Below are 18,787 nucleotides of genomic sequence, written 5' to 3'. Positions count from 1 at the left end.
GAGTGGCGTAAACACAAAGGTGACCAACCCTTGACTTGGCAGAGGAGTATGAAGGAGATCACGAAACGCTTGGGTGCTGTCGGTGCTACTCGCCTTCCAGGATGGGGACCGCGTGATCCTCACTGTGCCTGGTTGGAGACACTACAAGATATGGCTGCCAACCGATGTCAGTGGCGTTCTTGTTGTCAGTTTCTATCCAGATTGCCTGAGTGAATGTCCGGAGGTGTAGGCACCTCGGAATGATTGTGGTAAGCTAGCACTAAGTCCCTTCCCTGTCCACCTTTACTCTTTTCTTTACAATAAGGCTTTCAAATAAATCATGGTTGTACGGCAGTGAAGCATCGGTGTTGAACGCTGATGTCGTGCTGTCGATGATGATTATAATGATGCAGAGAGATTCGGGGACGTGCAGTTGAGATTTTTCCTGTAAGTGAAGCTAACCGATGTACAGTGCTTCTTGGCTTTAGCTTGATTTATAAAACGGATTACTCCACTGCTTCCCTAAACTAAGGAAGCCTCAGTTCGACCTAAACCTCTCTCTCTTACGGTCAATCGAAACGCCAGTGAAAAGAGGCGGTAGGAAACTGAACCGCTCTGCTATAGGTCAACTTCACCACTCTGTTCTATTCAGTATCGTCTAAACGAAACTACATGTACCGGTCGGGGCAAACTTCGATCGTCAGTCGCAGACCGCTTGCGACTGCCATCACCACCACTTGTTGACTGGATAGCCCACAGTGTGACGAGCTGCTCACAAGAGGCAGCGCTGGGTAAACCAAATCACCTCGCACCCCCTTCCCAACACCAAATTCACTTAAACTTGACTTGCTTGTCTACCGACTTCCACTGTGATGACAAGGCTGTTGTGGCTTTATCCACTTCTCATATGTTTGCTCACAAAATCGGATGACTGCTTGATCCTTCTTGAGTACGTCACCGATTGAGGGCAGTCGGTTTACGATATTCGCATCCATTCCAGCAGTTTAGCAATGAGTTATCGCTCCTCCCTTTGATAATTCCGAAGCGAGAGTTTCGTAAGCCTATTGAAACTTTGTTCAACTGAAACGTTGTTCTTTAAGTGAAGTCAATCTATGCTGGAAGAACCGAGAAGCACTGCACAACTGTTTCATTCTAACCTAGGAAGAGCAGTACTTCAAAGGAAGAATGAGTCCACAAGATGAGTGACACTTCCTTCTGAGAAGTCATCACTTGGTAGGCCAGTCGACGCACGTGACCACGTGATGTGGATCCCGTGATTGAAAGATGAGTGGCGCTACGTCCTGTCTAAACGAGACCTAATCACAGTGCTGTTCAGCTGTTCGAATCGAACGATTACTTATTCAGCCACTGACTGGATTGTCACGAGTTCGAAACTCTCGTTTTCGTAAGAGGCACACTGCTGATGATTCCAAACAGGGATGAAACAGCTGTACAGTGCAGATGAAGTCTCCAGTGAATAATAACCAATCTCCTGTCTAGAAAAAGTCACAAACGACCAATGATCCGATCGATATTTGCCTTTGCTTGGTTGATTTTGCACGCAGTTCACGTGATTCTTTCCCTGACTACCTCTTGGTGGCATTGATTGGCATTCACGCTATCTGTCGTTGACTCCAATCCACTCAGCAAGCGAGCTGTTATGGTGACCGTTTCTAAAAAGGACAAAGCCAAATTTGGTAACCAGTCCTCACTCACTAAAATTGTGAAGAAGAAACGCTGGATCCAAGCGGGTAATTTGAGGCATCAGCCTCCGGTCCAAATGCAGATTAACCCGAACAAAATTTCGGCTGAACTGCTAGTTTGGTGCAATTCCTTGGGGACAAAAATTCACCAAGTCTACAGGACAAAACAACCAAGTTAGATAGATTTTAAGAGGCTAGACCACCGCGCCGGGTTGAAGGAATCTTCTTACTAATTCCTGGTGTTAAAAACCGATCAATAAATGCTTTAACAAACTTTACACGATACTGCGAGTGATTTGACAGCGTACGCTAATGTGAAACCCTGATAGTCAACTTACTGGTTGGTGTTGCGGGAACTATAAAGCAACGTGAAGCAGTGGTTAAGAGTGGAGGTGCAGGAACCATTGATTAGTGCTGTTGAGTGAGTGAAAATATTGATTGGGTAGAAGCAAGAACGATAGGGCTGTGCGTGCACAATTAGTCCAACAATTATAACACCAATTTTTCGCAAAAAAAACCACACAAGTGACAAGACGGGGGCGTTCCAGAGGAGTATATGCTGTAGAGAGGTGTCTGAAACACTTATACTCCAGAATGAACTTGGCAAAAGAAAATAGTACTCTACAGGAAACTTCTTTTGGAACCGCAAATTTATCGTTTCCGTTATATAGCAAGCAAGAGTGGATAACACCACAGAATGTTTCGGAACCATGAAGTGTGAAAGTGCATCGTTCAGACGTAACACTTTTTCGGTGCAGTGCTGTTATTGCCAAGTTGTCCAAGCCTAGACAGGAGCAATCGAGTTGCAAAGATTGGGTTGGAACCACGAACCTTCCGATCAGTAAGTTCACGTCCGTACTCCAGTTGTGAGAATGCACCGCATTCTTGTAGCAGTTGTTCGCACTCACGTAATCCTTGTGTAATTCAACCGCCTGCCTACTCAGATTTGATTTTCCCTTTAGTCATCAATATGGCACGTGACCCGTAATCAGGTTGATGGCCTGAAATCTTATCTTGAACACCAGGTGGTCATACTGAACATTCTTCCGTTTGATCTGCTGAGTAGTGGGATCATACGTGTCCAGATATTTTGTGTTTCTGATCAATTTTTTGTTACTCAAGTGGTTAGAGCGCTGATTTTCCGACCGAAAGGTCCGTGGTTCGAATCCGACCTCTGCCTCTGGACTTCCCCTGTCTAGGCTTGGGTGACCTGGCAGTATCCCAGCCCTCGTACTTCTTTCGGCACCGGAAGGGTGTTACAGCTGAGAGATTTTTTTGCTATCAGATCTTGGGACGGCAGAAAAAGTCCCGGATGAAATGCCATCAAGCTGCACAGAGTACTGTAACCCAACGCTTTCGTCCAAACCTATGCGAATACAAGTCTGGTAGTCTTGCTCTGTGTTCATACACGGAATATTGTGGCGCCTGATATGCAGACGAACTGCCCTGGACGGAGTAATTGATCTCGTGGAGATTATTAGCAGCTGTAATGGTCATTATAGCGGAGCATCAGTATAGAGGTGAGATCAGTATGGCGATTGTTAATCCGCTCGCTTACTAGTACCCAACTCACTGAATCGATGCATTCCGCCGACTCACTTAACAGACTAGCTTTGGGGAGTTAATCGACAGAGCAATGAAGTATGGAAGCCTTCGTCAGTCAACTGATTCCAGTGAGTGACTGTGACCTTCCCAGATGCAAGACGAGGCAAACCGACGCTTAGTGATCCCAAGTGATATGGCTGTGTCTCTCAGTTGACACGGTCCAGCGATCACCTTCACTGCATACCTCTCACGCCCTGCCATACTGGACAAATTGGGCTACCGTCCCGAGGGGCGAGATGATCCAAGTGGTTAGAGCGCGAATTTACAGACCGGAAGGTCCGTGGTTCGAATCCGACCCGCTCTGCCTCTCGGTTTCCCCTGTCTAGGCTTGGGCAACCTGACAGTATCCCAGCCCTCGTGCAACCTTCGGGTGACATGGCAGCTAGGCTACAGCTGAACGGTTTCTTTACCGTCTTGAACGCATGGCTCTCATCCCCTTATTCTCCTCCTATCGTGGGCGAGTGAAGAGCTCTCTCTCATCGGTACACTGTCTGATTGACTGAGTTCTCTGTAGATTGCGAAACTCGAGTGCTACTCTTCAAAGGATTCGTTTGGGGCCATCGAAGTTTAGTTGAACAACTGATGTTGTGTGTGGCCCATTCGGCCACAACAGCACAACCTACTAGACAACTGAACCCAACCAAACAGTGAAATACACTCGTTTGCGAACTAATTTGGTTTTGCGAGCGATTCACCCGGGATCCAGCTGAATCTCTCGTTTGTGATGTTTCCGGGCAACGGAATGTGCCGCGCTAGGTCGCCACGATATTCGGGATATCGACAAATTTCGAGCAACCTTATGAGTAGTGCATTACGAATCAAACAAACAGTCTTTTGCCCAGCACCTGGAGTTTTTTCCACCTGCTCAGCGTTGAGAAGGATGCAACTCACGTATAAAGAGAATGTGTTAATTGCCTCACTACATGCAAGTGGCCATACTAAAGTACCCCTGTTCCTCGAGAGCAGACACTCTCGGGGATCCCAAGGGGCTTTCCTCATTGGACGGTGATCATTAAGAGTGACAGTGCGTGTTTTTTCCGATTGTGACAATGGAATTTCTCAACAACCGTCTTGAGGGTCAGATAAAAGTGTTCCTTTTCATCTGGAGAAGCGCTTCGAGTATTCATTGCCAACGTATCAACGAGACCCATGATCACCAAAGAGGGTGCGAGAAACACGTCGTTATCTCCTGTTGATTTTCATCCTCTCCAGTCAGTTTCAAGTATGGAACAATGGGATGACTTATCATCAAGACAGATTTGTATAATACAGCGATAATAGTGGTGAGGATTGGACGGCGGACTGGAACACGTGAGTAAGACAAGGGAGTCGGTATATGAAAGACACTGCCCCACTCCGCCCTGTCCAGCAAAAAGGAAAAAAGGAGTCGGTTTCGGCTTCTGGGTAGTTTCATTATTCGAGAAATATGAATGGCGAGTTCCCGAGACAGTCAGTGGAATCACTGGGTCCCTGTACGGTTCCTGTTGGTTCAAATATGATCATAAAACAGCCTTGACTAAGTCTTACCTGACTGACTGGTATCGATCAACCTTGTGGCAGGAAACGAGTCATTTCCGCTATCCTTTGCCTGGGATAGTTCGAGCTCCGGGGATTCGTCTACTCGCTGTTGTTCACTACCCTCAGTAGCTTCTGAGGAATCCAGTTCTTCCCGAGGCACTGTATCCGTTGCTAGCGGACTTAGAAGTGCTTCGGAATGGTCTTTGGTGATATCTTCGGAGGATTTCGGATACCGCAACGAAGAGAGTCTACTGCTGATTGGGGTGTCTGGATCGGAGATAGATCGTCTTAAGGGCTGTCCAAATCGGTGTCCACTGTTGGTAAGCTGTTTTTTTTCGGAAAGGCAAACAAACAACACTATGCATCACAACGAGGTATCACTGGCTACAAACCGGCCTTCCAAGGGAACAAATTTTATTTATAAAAAAAAGTCAATGAAAAGCGAGTTATCCATTAACTAAGTGAAACACGGATACCGGGATTTCAGAAGCGCCCGGGGTTAAAAACCAACGCAACGTGAATGTCAAATCAACTTGTTTTGTCAATTTCTTCTCAAACGCAACAAAATCATCCAAAGAAACCTCGCATCCCAGAAGCAGAGAGATCCTACAAAGTGCGGGGTGAGCACGTGACATATTCCATATCCAACCGGATTGTCGAATTCCGGATATCTGCTAGATTACTTTCGGGATGACAACTTACAGCCTTCTGGTGTGATTATCTGGCAAACGATCTCAACTAAAACAAGTATCTGAAACGTGAGCAAGTTCCATTTACATAATCTAGCGCACAGTTACCCAAATAAATGCGTAAATTGTCTACTTACAGTCTATGTGTAGTTGCAGGTCCAGAGAACGGATACGCGAGGCTCAAGTTTTACCCGTACTACTTTCCGGTGATGGTGCAAAACAGGGAGATGGAATATTTTCCGGAAGCTTAATCCACTTTTCCAGCAGAAAAACAAACAAACCTCATATTCTAACCAAATGGAAGTAGTTGAGGCACGGAACATGACTTGAAGGTGCCAAGACATAATCACTGATCTCTCAAACTGAATGCCGATTTAGTAAACTGTACAGTTCGACAATTAAGGGCGAGATGGCCCAAGTGGTGAGAGCGTGAATTTACTGACCACAAGGCCCATGGTTCGAACCCGACCCGCTCTGCCTCAAGACTTCCCCTGTCTGACAGTATCCCAGCCCTCGTGCAACCTTCGGGTGGCATGGCATTTGGGCACCGAAAGGGTGCTAAAGCTGAACGATTTTTAAGGTGCGAATTCAATGACCGGAATGCTCATGGTTCGAACCCAACCCTGGCATCTCTAATGCTCTTGTCTAGACTTGAGAAAAATGGCAGTACCTCGGTCCTCGTGGGTCTTTCGCGTGGCGCGGCAGCTCGGCACACCAAACGGGTTAGAATTAGAGTAAAAGATAGACCTTCCTCCCAGACGATAGCAGCCGGATGACCATTGGTCATTCACAAAGCTTCTTTCGAATGAATGTGGGTTGAAAACTACCCAGAGTCGAGCAGACTTATCTGCACACATATTGAGTTACCTCAGGTGAATGTGCAGGAGTCGAACACGTGACCTATTGATTAACAGACTCAAACCGCTACCTCTGGATCAATGACTAATCGGTCGAAACCAAACTACGCGCTAACAGTCAGATTGCTATCTGGTTCGTTCAGCAATCGGTTGGACGACGAATCAAACTTGAGGGGAAAATTCTGAACGCAGGCTTAAGACGACGCGGATTACTGCAAGGTGGGAACCCCGAAGCTGACTCCCGATGATCTTGCTAAATCGTGCGGCCATGTTTTTTGCGATCTGAGTCACGGTTGTTAGTTGATGAGGGCTTCTTTGTTTGGTATTGGCTTAGTAAACAATGTTCGGCACGGAAGTTGTCCACTCGGCGAGGTCCATTTCGGCAACACAGACTACTTACTGATTATAAGATACGAATTTCCCTCGTTCTGTCACACACTCTGGCCTACCAGCTGACGATACCTTCAGTATGAAAGCTTGTCAGAAGAGGGATTCTATGCATTCCATGCTGAGAGTCAGTGCTCAGCCATTTTGTCGAAGACCCCTTTCCGAGACATAGAGACCTATCGTTGACAACCTCATACCTGTTCCATTTCAGATACCATGAACACAAATTCGCTGTAATCAATATTGACAGCCGTACGCCAGTAGTGAACACTACAGCCCAACTGTCACACAAATGAAAATTTTCTAGCAAATATTGAGAGAAAGCACTTGGCGGAAAGGTTTCATATTAATATATGGATCAGAAACTTGACCGCTGCGCGCTGAGGACGTCAAAAGACTTTCAGTGTTCAACCATCGATGTCCTCGGAGCATTGCCCGAATCTGGTGGGAACACCGGATCAGCAATTCTGAAGTACGTCGAATGGTATTCGGGAGAAACGACTCACCCTCGATAGATGAACTGATCACACTGCATAGGTTGCACTGGCTTGGCCACATGCTGCATATGCCAGTCGACCGACTTCCTCGAAGGGCTCTTTTCGCACAACCACGTGAGGGGTGGAAGAGAGCCAGAGGCGGTCAAACGATGACTTGGCAGCGAAGCAAACTCAGCTGCGCTGGTCACAGCCGTCTTCTTGGATGGGGACCCCGAGACGGGCCACATCAATGGCTGGAGACATTGTCAGATATGGCCCAGTCGCGCCCTCAATGGAGCTCGTGCATCCGAGCTATTGCCTTCAATGCATAGCTCCTTTTCCAACCCCCCTAACTTGACAGCCCACTGACAGTGCTGGATTTATCCACCAATTTATCATCTCCCGCGTGCAATGCGCAGCTACATACCTCCCCCCCCCCAAAAAAAAATCATCGGTGAAAGAAACTGCGGCGACTACAACCACTGTACGACGAGTACGCGGTTCTTACAGCTGACAATCATGATGATTACAGCTTATGGAAAGCGATCAAGAACAAGAGGTTTACACCAAGGAGAAGCAAAACATCACATCCAGTGGTACTGATCCAACGTTCTTTCCAAACCCAAACTGAAATGAGCCCAGCATACTGGGAACGGCAACCTTTAGCTAGGTAGTGTGGATACAAAGTGACAAGATAAAGGTTACTGGCATCGGTTGAGTGCCCAACTCCATTTCGGTTTCTGCCTGCTTTGCGTTGAGTGCTCAACTCCCTTCCGGTTTCTGCCTGCTTTGCGTTGGAATGTAACGGGGTAGTTTGGGCGGACAAAATGGGCTATTGTCAGTGGATACATGGTCTGGAATCTGAAACTTTAGGGCGCGAAGAGTGATTTTCAACCTTGTCTGCTAGGCAACAATGATGGAGTGGAAATTAATTCCGATGCCCATTAGCCGCACAATGTTCTCAGTGCTCTACGTGTGGAGTAACACTTTTTGCGCCAAAATGCTCCATTTTTTGCATATGTGCTCAAACCAAAAACCATCCTGATCTACGTTCATATTTTTGCAGCTCACCAAATTTTAATCTCCACTGAAGCAATCGTGCAGAAAAGTCTGGTGGAATAATTTCCCAGCATCGCTCGGACCCCGGGATGCCTAAACGAAACTCAAAAGTTTGGCCTGGCACACTCTTAACTCAACTGCCCGATTGCTTTAATCCGTCAGGGGCACGTCGAAAATTCAGTTCCATTGTGCGAATACCGGGCGCCATTAATTCCTAAATCGTGTCTAACTGTTCGGACACGCGGAAATGTTTGCTCAAACAGCTTGCTAATACAGCTTGGGTGGACAGACCCCCTTGGCCGAACAGAAATGCCCTACATCGGTCAGTTACACCACAAGTCCACGCGTACTAATCACCAGGAGGGTCGGTTTGCAATAGATACCGAGCACAAGCCCGTTAGTGCTCGTTCACTTGAGGGTCTTGAAAAGAGGGTGAGTATTCTTCATGCAAAAAGGAGACCCAACTCTCATGGGTCCAGCCAGTAACGGGACAAAGCGAGATGGAGGAACCTCATTCGAATAAAACTTTGGTCTAGTTTGGCCCATTTGAGGTGCCAATGTACTGTTGTGCAACTAAAACTATTCGGATGGGAACACGGATGTTTCATACCTTGGTGAACTGTCTTATTGTATTTGCCATTTGCGAGACAAGCTGCCACATTTGTATCATTGAATATCGATCTGGCCCCGCATTGATCTCTCGCTCGATCATACTTGAAGATCGTACTGTTCGACGACGGGAACGTCGAGAATCCTGCACGCTTACACCTAATTGGCGTGCTGTAGGATACAGTGAGGGTGCTGAACACGTCTGTTCCACATCGGGCAATGAGGAGGCAAAAGATCTGCAGAGCTGTGGAGTGGCGATCGTGGAGACCGATGCGAGATTGCTATTATCCTTGGCTGTTGACGCCGCTGATCCATCCTGTTGGGTAGTCCGGAATGATTCGACTAACGAAAACAGACTGGGGCGCTTGCAATTCGCGGGGAATAGTGTGTACTCGTCAGTCTGTCTAGGTTCACCACTGGTTTGTGGTTTAAGCGTTCGGCTATCCTCACGTCGTCGAAGTGCCATCGCATATGTACGCGATAGAAAACACAGCCAGTTGTGCATAATGTCCACTTGAAGCAAAAGAATTTGTTCCAATGAAGGGGCCTCATCTAATTGCAGATTCTGAGAGGAAGATGAAAGATATCAAACAACATAGGGTGTACATCCATGTTTACAGCTTGCTAATCGTTTACAGTATACCCTATACACTAAAATGAACTTCTCTTTGCCAGACTTGCATCAAATGCAAGTTCAAATGCGACGATATATTACCTGAACTCGGCTTCTAACCTGACAGCAGTCGCTAAGCCACATTCATCATGCTCCACACTCATTGGATAGTTTCGTTGGCCAATCATCGCGCGGAGTTGACGATCGATACGACTACCGGTTCCTAAAAGTTAGTTTCAGTTAGTCCCATGAAAAAAAGCTATGAACCCAACCTTTTTGGATTCATTACATTCGTCTGACTTTGGGAAACAGAGTTTTTGTGTCTATTTGGATCAAAACAGTGGCACTATCTCGCATGAGGGGATGACAAGGGTATACAGTAAGTACACGGCGCAGTACCCTAGTGCAAACCCATGCGTTTCTCGATACGTTTAAGCGGACAATGCCTGTATGCCATGCAAGGTTAGCTCGGACCTAAGCCCACCTTTCTAAACAACACCTGAGGGAATAATGTGTGACTATAGTGGATAACTTCCTCGAAGTTTAGTACACGCTACGACCTCTGAAAAGTGCGTTCTGCAAATTGACCTTTAACAATCATGCCAAGTCCAACGAACTAGTTGTCAAACGTGCCTAAGCTGGACGGAAAAAGTTTTCACGGTTTTTCTCCTGCTTTCATCCTCATGAAGAAAGGGCTGACATCATTCGAGAGTGGCTTATCTGCGAGGAAGGGATCCATGCCAACGTGTGAATGATTGTGGCCGTCAAGAAGGAATGTTCCTTTTGGGACCATCTCACTATGTGGACCAATCTGGTTTTGAATACTTCGGACTCAAGGCGCCAAGACCTCCCAAATTAGAAGTGCTACTCGAACGATTTCATAGCATCGGAAAACTCGTTAAGAAACCACCCGTCATTTGAGGGTCTAATGCATGATACGGGAATGATTGAACATCCCCGTGTGGATGCAATGATCCACTTAGAACATCCGTTGTGCTGTACAGTCTGTTGCGACCTTGGATACACTTCAAAACTAGATTGCTTGGGAAGAATAACTTCTCAGGAACAAATTGATTCTCGCTTCACTAAGGGGAGAAATTCTGAGTTTCGAGAAGTTTCTAAGATAAAGAAAAACGTTGTCAACCAGTTAATGTGAACAAAATGCTATTTTTCTAGCTTTTTTTCTATCTCAGTGAAGGATTTCCAAAACCCATTCGGTGCACAGCTGCCATGTCACCCGAAGTAAGCACGATGGCTTGGGCACTGTCGGTTTACCTAAGACTAGACAAGATGTTGGAGTCCGCTTCAAAACCCGGTTGGCGAATCAGCTCCCCTAAAAACTGAGCACTTCAGAACAAACCCAGGTGAGAATTTCATCCAAACTGTTAAAAAGGCCTAGTTCCACACAGAGAAGCCATAGTGACACCAGAGCGGTTATTTTGTTGTCAATTTTAGCGAAGCAAAGATCCTACTTTCTGATTCGTAGTGCATTAGAATATTGCCTGTCAAAAATACTTGAAGCACAAAATGATGGAACATTTTCTTAATGCGTATCGCACATGCATACAATGATTACAGAAGTCGAGTTGTATCGAAGTCACAGCACAAACCCACTTGCTGAGCAGTTCAACAAACGCACAGCCTCCAAGACCAGTCAACACATGGAGACTGCAATGAGCCGACAAAAATACACCTAGTCCTTCAAAAAAAATGCCACGGCGGTTGCACTTCGGGAAACTTTTAGTAACAATATCGAACGCCCACATGCCCCAGAAATCTGCTGTTAGTTGTGATCGCTTCAGGGTAGATGGTACCTTCCCTAGGTTGTGAATAGTTCATCGTTGTGTCATACGCCAGCGAGCTAAACAGCGTAGCAAATTCCCCTTTGGAGCACAAATCTATTTGAAATTAGCAAACTTGCACTGTGCGGCAACAGCTGATTCTGCCCTGTCAGTAGAACAGGTAACAGACGTTGAGGCGACCCAGTCACCCGTATACTTGACTGTTCAGCTCACAGTCGCTCACTGGATCGCGAGGCTTGTCTTTTTCTCGTACGCACAAACACGTCGCATTAAGCTGACTCATCGGACATCGATTGTCTGCACCGCCTAGTCAGCGTAGCGACCAATCATGTGCCGACGCGCCCACGTTTACGCACTGGGACCTACATAAAGAGAAACCAAACCCAGTCAAGACACACAGACTCGCGCGCGCGCAGGGAGCTAGTGCACATACACCTTCTGATTTGTATTATGGCACTAATAACGTCTCGGACCATCGCGATCAGCTGATCCAGAGCTGAGATATCCTCTCCTGGCAGCGTTGTACCAGCCTCCCGGAATCAACTTTATATCGTGAAAAGATGTGACGTCAAGGTGAGATGAGGGGTCGTCTAACTCTCTCCCGTTTCCAACACACTTTTACTCAGCTGTTGGTTGGTGCAGCGCAATCGGCTGATTAAATGGTAAGTCAGAAAGTTAAGAATGACTAACACTCAGAATACGGAAAGACATATGTTTGAACAGCAAAACCTAATGAGAAGTGGAACTTGGTGTAAGACCACATTGGTGATGAGTTTTCGCGTAGAGTACACCATTCGCTGGTTAGTCTTGCATAAGTGAGTCAAACACTAGGGTACTTACTTTGCAAATGTTGTCAAACTCAGTCTCCGAGATCCTCAAAGTTTCACACAAATCCCGCCGCATCTGTTGGTTCATGCGATTGCAGGCATCTAGTGGAATGTAAAAAAAACGGAACGGATAATAGTGTTTCAAAAATCACTCGAATTTACTGTCGTGTTTGCCGGGTTAGCGACGATACGTTGAAAAGACGAAAGACCGAGTCACAGTTATGCATAATCAATTTCAAGGATGTACAGTCAATCAGTCAATGGAGGAAAAATCGTCAGAGTGGGCTGTTAAATGCAAGGCGAATTCTCATTTTTCCACATCGACAGGTAAAAAGAACAAAATGAGTTTCCAAAGTTAGAAGCAATTATTGAATGAACTGCAAATATAGATGGCAAGGTTCAATAAAGAACGAGCATGCATCTCTTGGTCTAAAACCTCTATAAAAATACTTCACTGGTCGGTATGACTTCAAAAAATAGGCGACTGTCTGTACGAATAAGGTGTGATTTGCTGCATTTTGAGAAGCAACGTAAGGGAAAACGCATAGTGGCGACGGGCAATGGATGCAAGATTAACATGCGTTGTGNTGATTAAAAATTTCAGCATGAAATTCTTGCTCAAAAGAAGGACCCTTTGAGAAGGACAGTAGGAGAAATAGAAGGCAAAATTAGCGTAGTACAGTGAAAGAGAAGTTGATGTTTAGCAATGGAAACTTTTCAATTTCCACCAAAAATCGCCCAATCGTCATCTGTATTTTGTCAGGTGGGAGAAAAAACGAAGATACTAAACATCGGTCCAAAGAAATCTATAACTCTCTGTTTCAAAACACGTCTTTCATCAAGCTGTGCAGGCTCGATAACTAGAGAAATGTCTGATTTGTGAAAACAGAGAACCCTCAACTCCACAAAAAGCGTTCAAGGGTTGTCGGCGAGCCTCCAGACACGCTGCAGATTGGGCTCTGAAACAGCCAATCGGAGAGGCTCGACCACGTCCGAGTGCACGAGCACCCAACAGCAACACTTCCTGCACTCGCTCGTTCATGATACACCTGTTATGCTTTTTCCTATTATCAAGTTTCTGAAGCCAAGATTAGCAGTCGGTTACAACGAGAAGAAACTTAGAGAAACGAAGGTCACCGCAGACTGCTTCCATTGGCGACGGGAAATAAGATAATTGCTTTGTTGATGAATGGGGTTCTTTCACCATGCTCAGAGTCCTTTTTCCCTGCAGTTTCCAAAGCGAAAATTTAGCCACCATTCGCGGAACACAGCTACCCGCATTTGCTTCGCTGCCCTGTGATAATGGATGAAAGCTTGAAGTCGAACCCAGAGTCCCAAAGAAGAGAGCCGAACTTGTCATCCTATTCATCATTTCGGTTCCAAAAGCGGCAATTGTTTTTATTATTATCTTCCATATTACGTTTCAGTTGATACATGCTGGTGATTTTGTGTTCAACGGATCTGAATGAGTGTTCGAACCTCCTTGTGTTGCAATGCTACTTAGTCATGCTATCTAGTGATGATTGTGGGTGCATTTCGTTGTTTGCCAAACTCCCACTGTTCAACGTACTAAGTACCTTCTGTGATCCTACCTCCAGCCCGTCTACACTGTTCGGGTCCCTGATTCTGCAAATAATCACACACCTGATCGTTATATGCTTCCGAAAAGCCCTCATTTCCCATTTTTCTGCTCTGACCGACTGCTCTGTATACTGTTTTCCAATCCACTCTTCTATAGAACAAGTATCCACTAATTTCTTCCGACTGAATACCAGCTGCACAAACATCCGATGGCTTCACACGTTTTGTAATAAACTAAGCCAACCGGAGATGTGACAATATTTCCCGCTTGTCTCTGTACAACATTGTTGCATTGTGTTGAGGAACCATGGTTTCCTTAATACCATGAACCCGAGTCTGGATAGCCGCTTGATAGTATGATGCGCTTAGCCAAACCAGAAAGCCAATGGACGTGCGAATCGGCTGATCGATTTATTAAACACGGAGAGGCGTGTCATGTGCAGCCGAAAAAGGGCTGTCTATGAAGCTCACGTGGAACGTTCTAGGCGGGCCAAAAAATAGAACTCATCTGTCCAGGAACAAGCGAAGAACAACCAATTAAATCTGTCCCAACGAAAACGGTCATTCCATTGGCAGTTGTGTAGTCCAGTTACGTTCGGAGCTGATTATCCTAATACATCGTACGTGATGTACCTCGTTCTTTTGGTCCTACCCGGTCCGACAATGGGGAAAAGGGATAAATTCATGCGACGATACCTTCACAAAAGTCTGCTGGATGTGCCAGGTCAACAGCTTTAAGTCCACTGACTAGTGATTCGAGGAGATCCGGAAATTTTCAACTGATATTTAGGTTGGTAAGTGCGCACTGCACGAGACTCCAAAATGTCCCGAACCCTCGACCTCCCGGCTATTAGTTTTCATCCTTATTGGGAATCATCAGCAGTGCGCATCTCACCAAACTCCGGGGAGTCGGGAACCCGCGACCTGCCGGCTATTAGTTCGAACACTTAACCGTTCGGCCACGAGTGGCTGATGAGCACTGTGATCAACTCACTTGAGACAGGATATAGTGCCGCTCATCCTTCAATCACGGGATCCACATCACGCGGTCACACGTGTTGCCTGGCTCCTCGAGCAACGACTTCTCAGATCGAAGTTCACTCTTCGGTTGGTAAATCGTGAAACTGCTAAATTCTTGACTTGTAACTGGGAGGAATTGTCATGAGCTTGCAAAGTTCTTTCAGTACCCGATTGAAGCCCTAACAATCCCCCTGCAAGATCTGCTTTCGAGTGTTATCTTCTCCCTTGTATTGCTGTTTCATCCTTATTGGGAATCATCAGTAGTACACATCTCGCGAAATTCTAGAGAGACGGGAACCCGCGACCTCCAGGCTAGTAGTTTGAACACTTACCCGTTCGGCCACGAGCGGCTGGTCGGCAGTGTGATTAACTCACCCGTCTGGCATGGTTACAAATGTTGACTGACTCCTCGAACAACGAGTTCCCAGACGGGAGTCTCACTCACCTTGTAAAGTCACTCTTTTTCTCATGACCTTGTGGGGAGATTTGGCAATTTTTGGCATAGGTACGACTGGGTTCATTAACCTGTTGTATAGGCTCTAACGACAAAAGAATCGAGCGACAGAAATTGACAGAGAAACTGTCGGCTGATGTGACTGACACACGCTGATTCTTGTTAATTGGTCCAAGGACTCGGAATGCTTTCAACGCGCCCTTCAAAGAACACTACTCACGAGGTTACTGAGACTGAAATTGGTATTATTTCGAAAACAACGTCCTGTTCTCATACTAACCAATTTTCATTTTGGGTGGACAGATCGATAACCAGTGTCTTAGAGAGCAATAGTGGTAAGTCAACCTGCAATCAAAAACTCAGCGAACGTTGTAGCCAGTAAACCGAAGCTCCTTTGTCAACAGCATGTTGCTCAGCATGCAAGTTCTCCTTTGCTTCGGAGGTCCGACAATCAATTAGTTGGGGTGGACTCAAACAAAACACCTGCAATGCACTTTTAAGGCTGTTATTCATGAAGGTAGGGTTTAAGGTTTGTCGTACCGACCAAGACAGTCAATATACATCACTCGGACACTACTTACTAAGTAGTACTTATTAAATGACGCCCTGATGACGGCTTGCAAACCAGAACGAGGTTTGTACACTTACTGATAGACATATGTACTCGATCCAGTGGATTTATTTCCTCTTCCATTGAGCTTGTGGAATCACTGTGTTCGATTATCGGCACAGGTGTTTGCTGAGGTTGCTCGATGAACTCGGAAGGCAATTCTTCCCCAGACTCTCCGGGTCCCCTTTCCATTTGGGCTGTCGCTTCTTCCCGTGCCTCCGCCTCATTCACTTCGGGGAATTGATCCAGTCGGGCATTCCGAAGTGAAAGCATCTGCATTGGAGTCGTGGTTCTGCCCATTCGCAACGACATTGCTCCGCGCTGTTGTTGCTGAGCTGAAGAGAAGTGCGTAACCATCGGACTTTGTTCCTGCAGAAGTTGGAACCAACTGTGGAGAGAGCAGAACAAGGATCATTGCAAAGAGTCGATTAGTGTCTGTTCGGGCAATATCTGAACAGTTCAGATGCTTGGAAAACAACGTGCTCTTAGTCTGTTGTTCAGCAATGGCATCCTTTAGGTGACAAGTTGCCATACCATCCGAGGTTGCCCAAGGTTAGACAAGAACAGTCCAAATGTCGGGGTTAGATTCTAACCACAGTAATTTCGGTCGATAAGTCCACGCCTTACAACTGAGCCACCTGGAATTCAGTCAAGAGGACCTATCAAATGAAGTCAAAAACATGCGACAATTTCGCAGTCAGTAACACTTACTTCTGGCGTTGCTTCTCCTGGAAAAACAGCACTCGAACAAGGACAGGAGGGTCCATGGACACGATGTTGAGTAGGTGTTCTCCTCCTGGAAAAGAGGGGAAATAAGTGACGATGGGTAGTAGTCAATTCAGTTGGAGCATGTTCTGCGCATCAGTTAGATGGTTGGTTCGTAGACTGGGATATGCTGCTGCATTTTTCTCTTCCTCAATTAACTACTTACATTTTCCGAGTAGCCCAGAAATACGATAAAATCGTTTCTGAGGTGGGGAGCTCCACAACGTCACTGGGTGGTTCACCCTTAATGCTATCTCTAAATGTACCCTTTTGGAGAAGCGGATGAGAGTTATTCCATCACATCATCAGCTCAGATACAGGCACAATCAACGGACATGTTCTTATGTCAAAACGAGTAGCGCAACGTGGAATATTTCCCACGACCATTTGGGGAAATAAAAAAAAGTCACCACAGTGCTTAGGAAGCCGGTTTCCTGTAAACCATTCATTGCATTTCATTTGGCGCCAGCTCTTTGTCTTAATTGTAGGCGGTGGTGATAAGTTCGTAAAGAAAAAAACAGGGTTCCAAGGCGCAACTACGCCCGTTTGTCGTGGCCATTCACCGACTGCATATGTCCCAATTCAATGTGTTGAAAGACAATGGAACAGCTGAACACGATTGGAAGGATCTGAAGTGACCGCAAGTGAAACAGCAGACGATGGAAATATCGATAAGGACAATCCATTCGGAAAGATTTCAACTTAAATTTTGTGGGTGTTTCTCTCTTGAAAACAATAAAATCTGCATGTTCAGGAATCGAAAAACCGAAAGCTGTTTTTTCGTAAACAGTAAATCTCAGAATGAAATTCAGAGACTTATTCAACGGCCAGAATGGAAGAGACGGAAAATAAAAGAGCAAAGGTCAAGTGAACATGCTTGACCTTGAGAAATTTCCCCTAAAAAGTTACTTTTGATTGGCCAGAAACATGGATCAGTATCAAATTGCAATGTTCATTTTTTATGTAGCCCAGGACTTGGAATGAAGGGTTTATTCTTCATTTTTCTGAGATAATCGCAGGAGCAGTCGAGATGCAGAGACTGGGTTCGAACCAAGGACCTTCCGGTCGGTAAGTTGGCACAGTAACCATCAAGCTTTCTGTCACCTAATCCGAGGAACCTCAGAAGCATTTTGTACTTTCCAACATTGAATTAATCCAGAATAATGAAACTAACGGAAAAACGAAAGTTAACAACTGACACCTTTAGGTGCCCAGCTGCCATGCCAGCCAAAGCTAGCAGGAGGGCTGAGATACTGCCAGGTTGTTCAAGCCTAAACCGTTCAGCGGTAGCAACCTCTCGGTGTCTAGCTAACTTGCCACCAGAAGGAGGCACGAGGGCTGGGATACTGTCAGGTTGCCCAAGCCTAGGCAGGGGAAATCGAAAGTCGGAGGTCGGGTTCGAACCATAGACCGGTCAGCAAAATCGCGCTCTAATCACTGAGCCATCTCGTCCTTCCGCTTTCGTGTGGGACCTAACAGTCAATCGGGACCTGCGGTGTATGTATTGGGTAGCTTAGTGCAACCGGAAATTTACCAGCTAACATTCAACAGGAAGATCTTAGTGAGTGGGCAATTTGAATATCGGGATAAAAAGCGAACTTACCGAATTTCTCGCCACGGGACGTGAACATATTGTGCAAAAGGAGTATAGGAGCCAACTTAAGACTTCCTGATCCACTCGGACGTTCGGAAATACTAGCGCCAGCCATATTAGCCACCGTGGAAACCAAACCAGTTCCAGGATTCACTGCGGCCCCACTCAACTGGGAAACCGTTGAAGCACCCGAGAATGATCCCAACGATCCCGTTGGTTGAGTCAGATAGTTGCTCATCGAAGTTGAAGGTCCGGAAAATGACGAGGAAGACAATGGAATTCGATCTGCGAACGAACCCATGACAGCAATGGAACCAGCCCGTTCGGTGCTGCCTCCGGAACCTCCGGTCGCACTCAACCCACCGCCAGCATGTTCGCGAGTCGCCTTGAACGCTCGCAGAACGTAACGTTCATTGTCTTTGACCAAAAGCAACAGAGCCGAATGCAGCAGAATGATCAGCATATCCGTGCGTTCTCTCACATAATCATGGTTCACTTTGTTTGCACTGGTAACTGTCAGTCTGTCCACGGCAACTTCCGCGTGAGCCACAACCCAGTAGCGGAACAACATCCGGGGGAAGTTGAGCAGGAGTTCCTAGGGTTTTTAAAAAAAAAAATGATGACAAACCGAAAAAAACG

At 46.2% G+C, this 18,787-nt stretch overlaps 2 protein-coding genes across 2 annotated transcripts in view; one reads left to right on the top strand and one right to left on the bottom strand.

Moving 5' to 3' along the window:
- T265_08298 (hypothetical protein) overlaps positions 1–7,253 on the top strand; it is a gene marked incomplete at both ends in the record, with an annotated part of 7,512 nt that extends 259 nt beyond the window's left edge. The window contains 5 exons of the mRNA XM_009174054.1: positions 43–209; positions 305–362; positions 2,812–2,937; positions 5,944–6,216; positions 7,101–7,253. Coding sequence (XP_009172318.1) covers positions 43–209; positions 305–362; positions 2,812–2,937; positions 5,944–6,216; positions 7,101–7,253 — 777 coding nt within the window. The remainder of the gene's footprint in view (positions 1–42; positions 210–304; positions 363–2,811; positions 2,938–5,943; positions 6,217–7,100) is intronic.
- The window catches only part of T265_08299 (hypothetical protein), a gene marked incomplete at both ends in the record, with an annotated part of 30,966 nt that continues 15,914 nt past the window's right edge, over positions 3,736–18,787 (bottom strand). Inside the window, 8 exons of the mRNA XM_009174055.1 lie at positions 3,736–3,818; positions 4,815–5,130; positions 8,884–9,447; positions 12,138–12,226; positions 15,828–16,158; positions 16,501–16,585; positions 17,754–17,918; positions 18,154–18,743. Of these exons, the coding sequence (XP_009172319.1) occupies positions 3,736–3,818; positions 4,815–5,130; positions 8,884–9,447; positions 12,138–12,226; positions 15,828–16,158; positions 16,501–16,585; positions 17,754–17,918; positions 18,154–18,743 (2,223 nt within the window). The remainder of the gene's footprint in view (positions 3,819–4,814; positions 5,131–8,883; positions 9,448–12,137; positions 12,227–15,827; positions 16,159–16,500; positions 16,586–17,753; positions 17,919–18,153; positions 18,744–18,787) is intronic.

The sequence above is a fragment of the Opisthorchis viverrini genome, assembly GCF_000715545.1.
Source record: "Opisthorchis viverrini unplaced genomic scaffold opera_v5_209, whole genome shotgun sequence".
NCBI classification, from domain to species: Eukaryota; Metazoa; Platyhelminthes; class Trematoda; order Opisthorchiida; family Opisthorchiidae; genus Opisthorchis; species Opisthorchis viverrini.
This window is presented reverse-complemented; position numbering and strand designations above follow the sequence as displayed.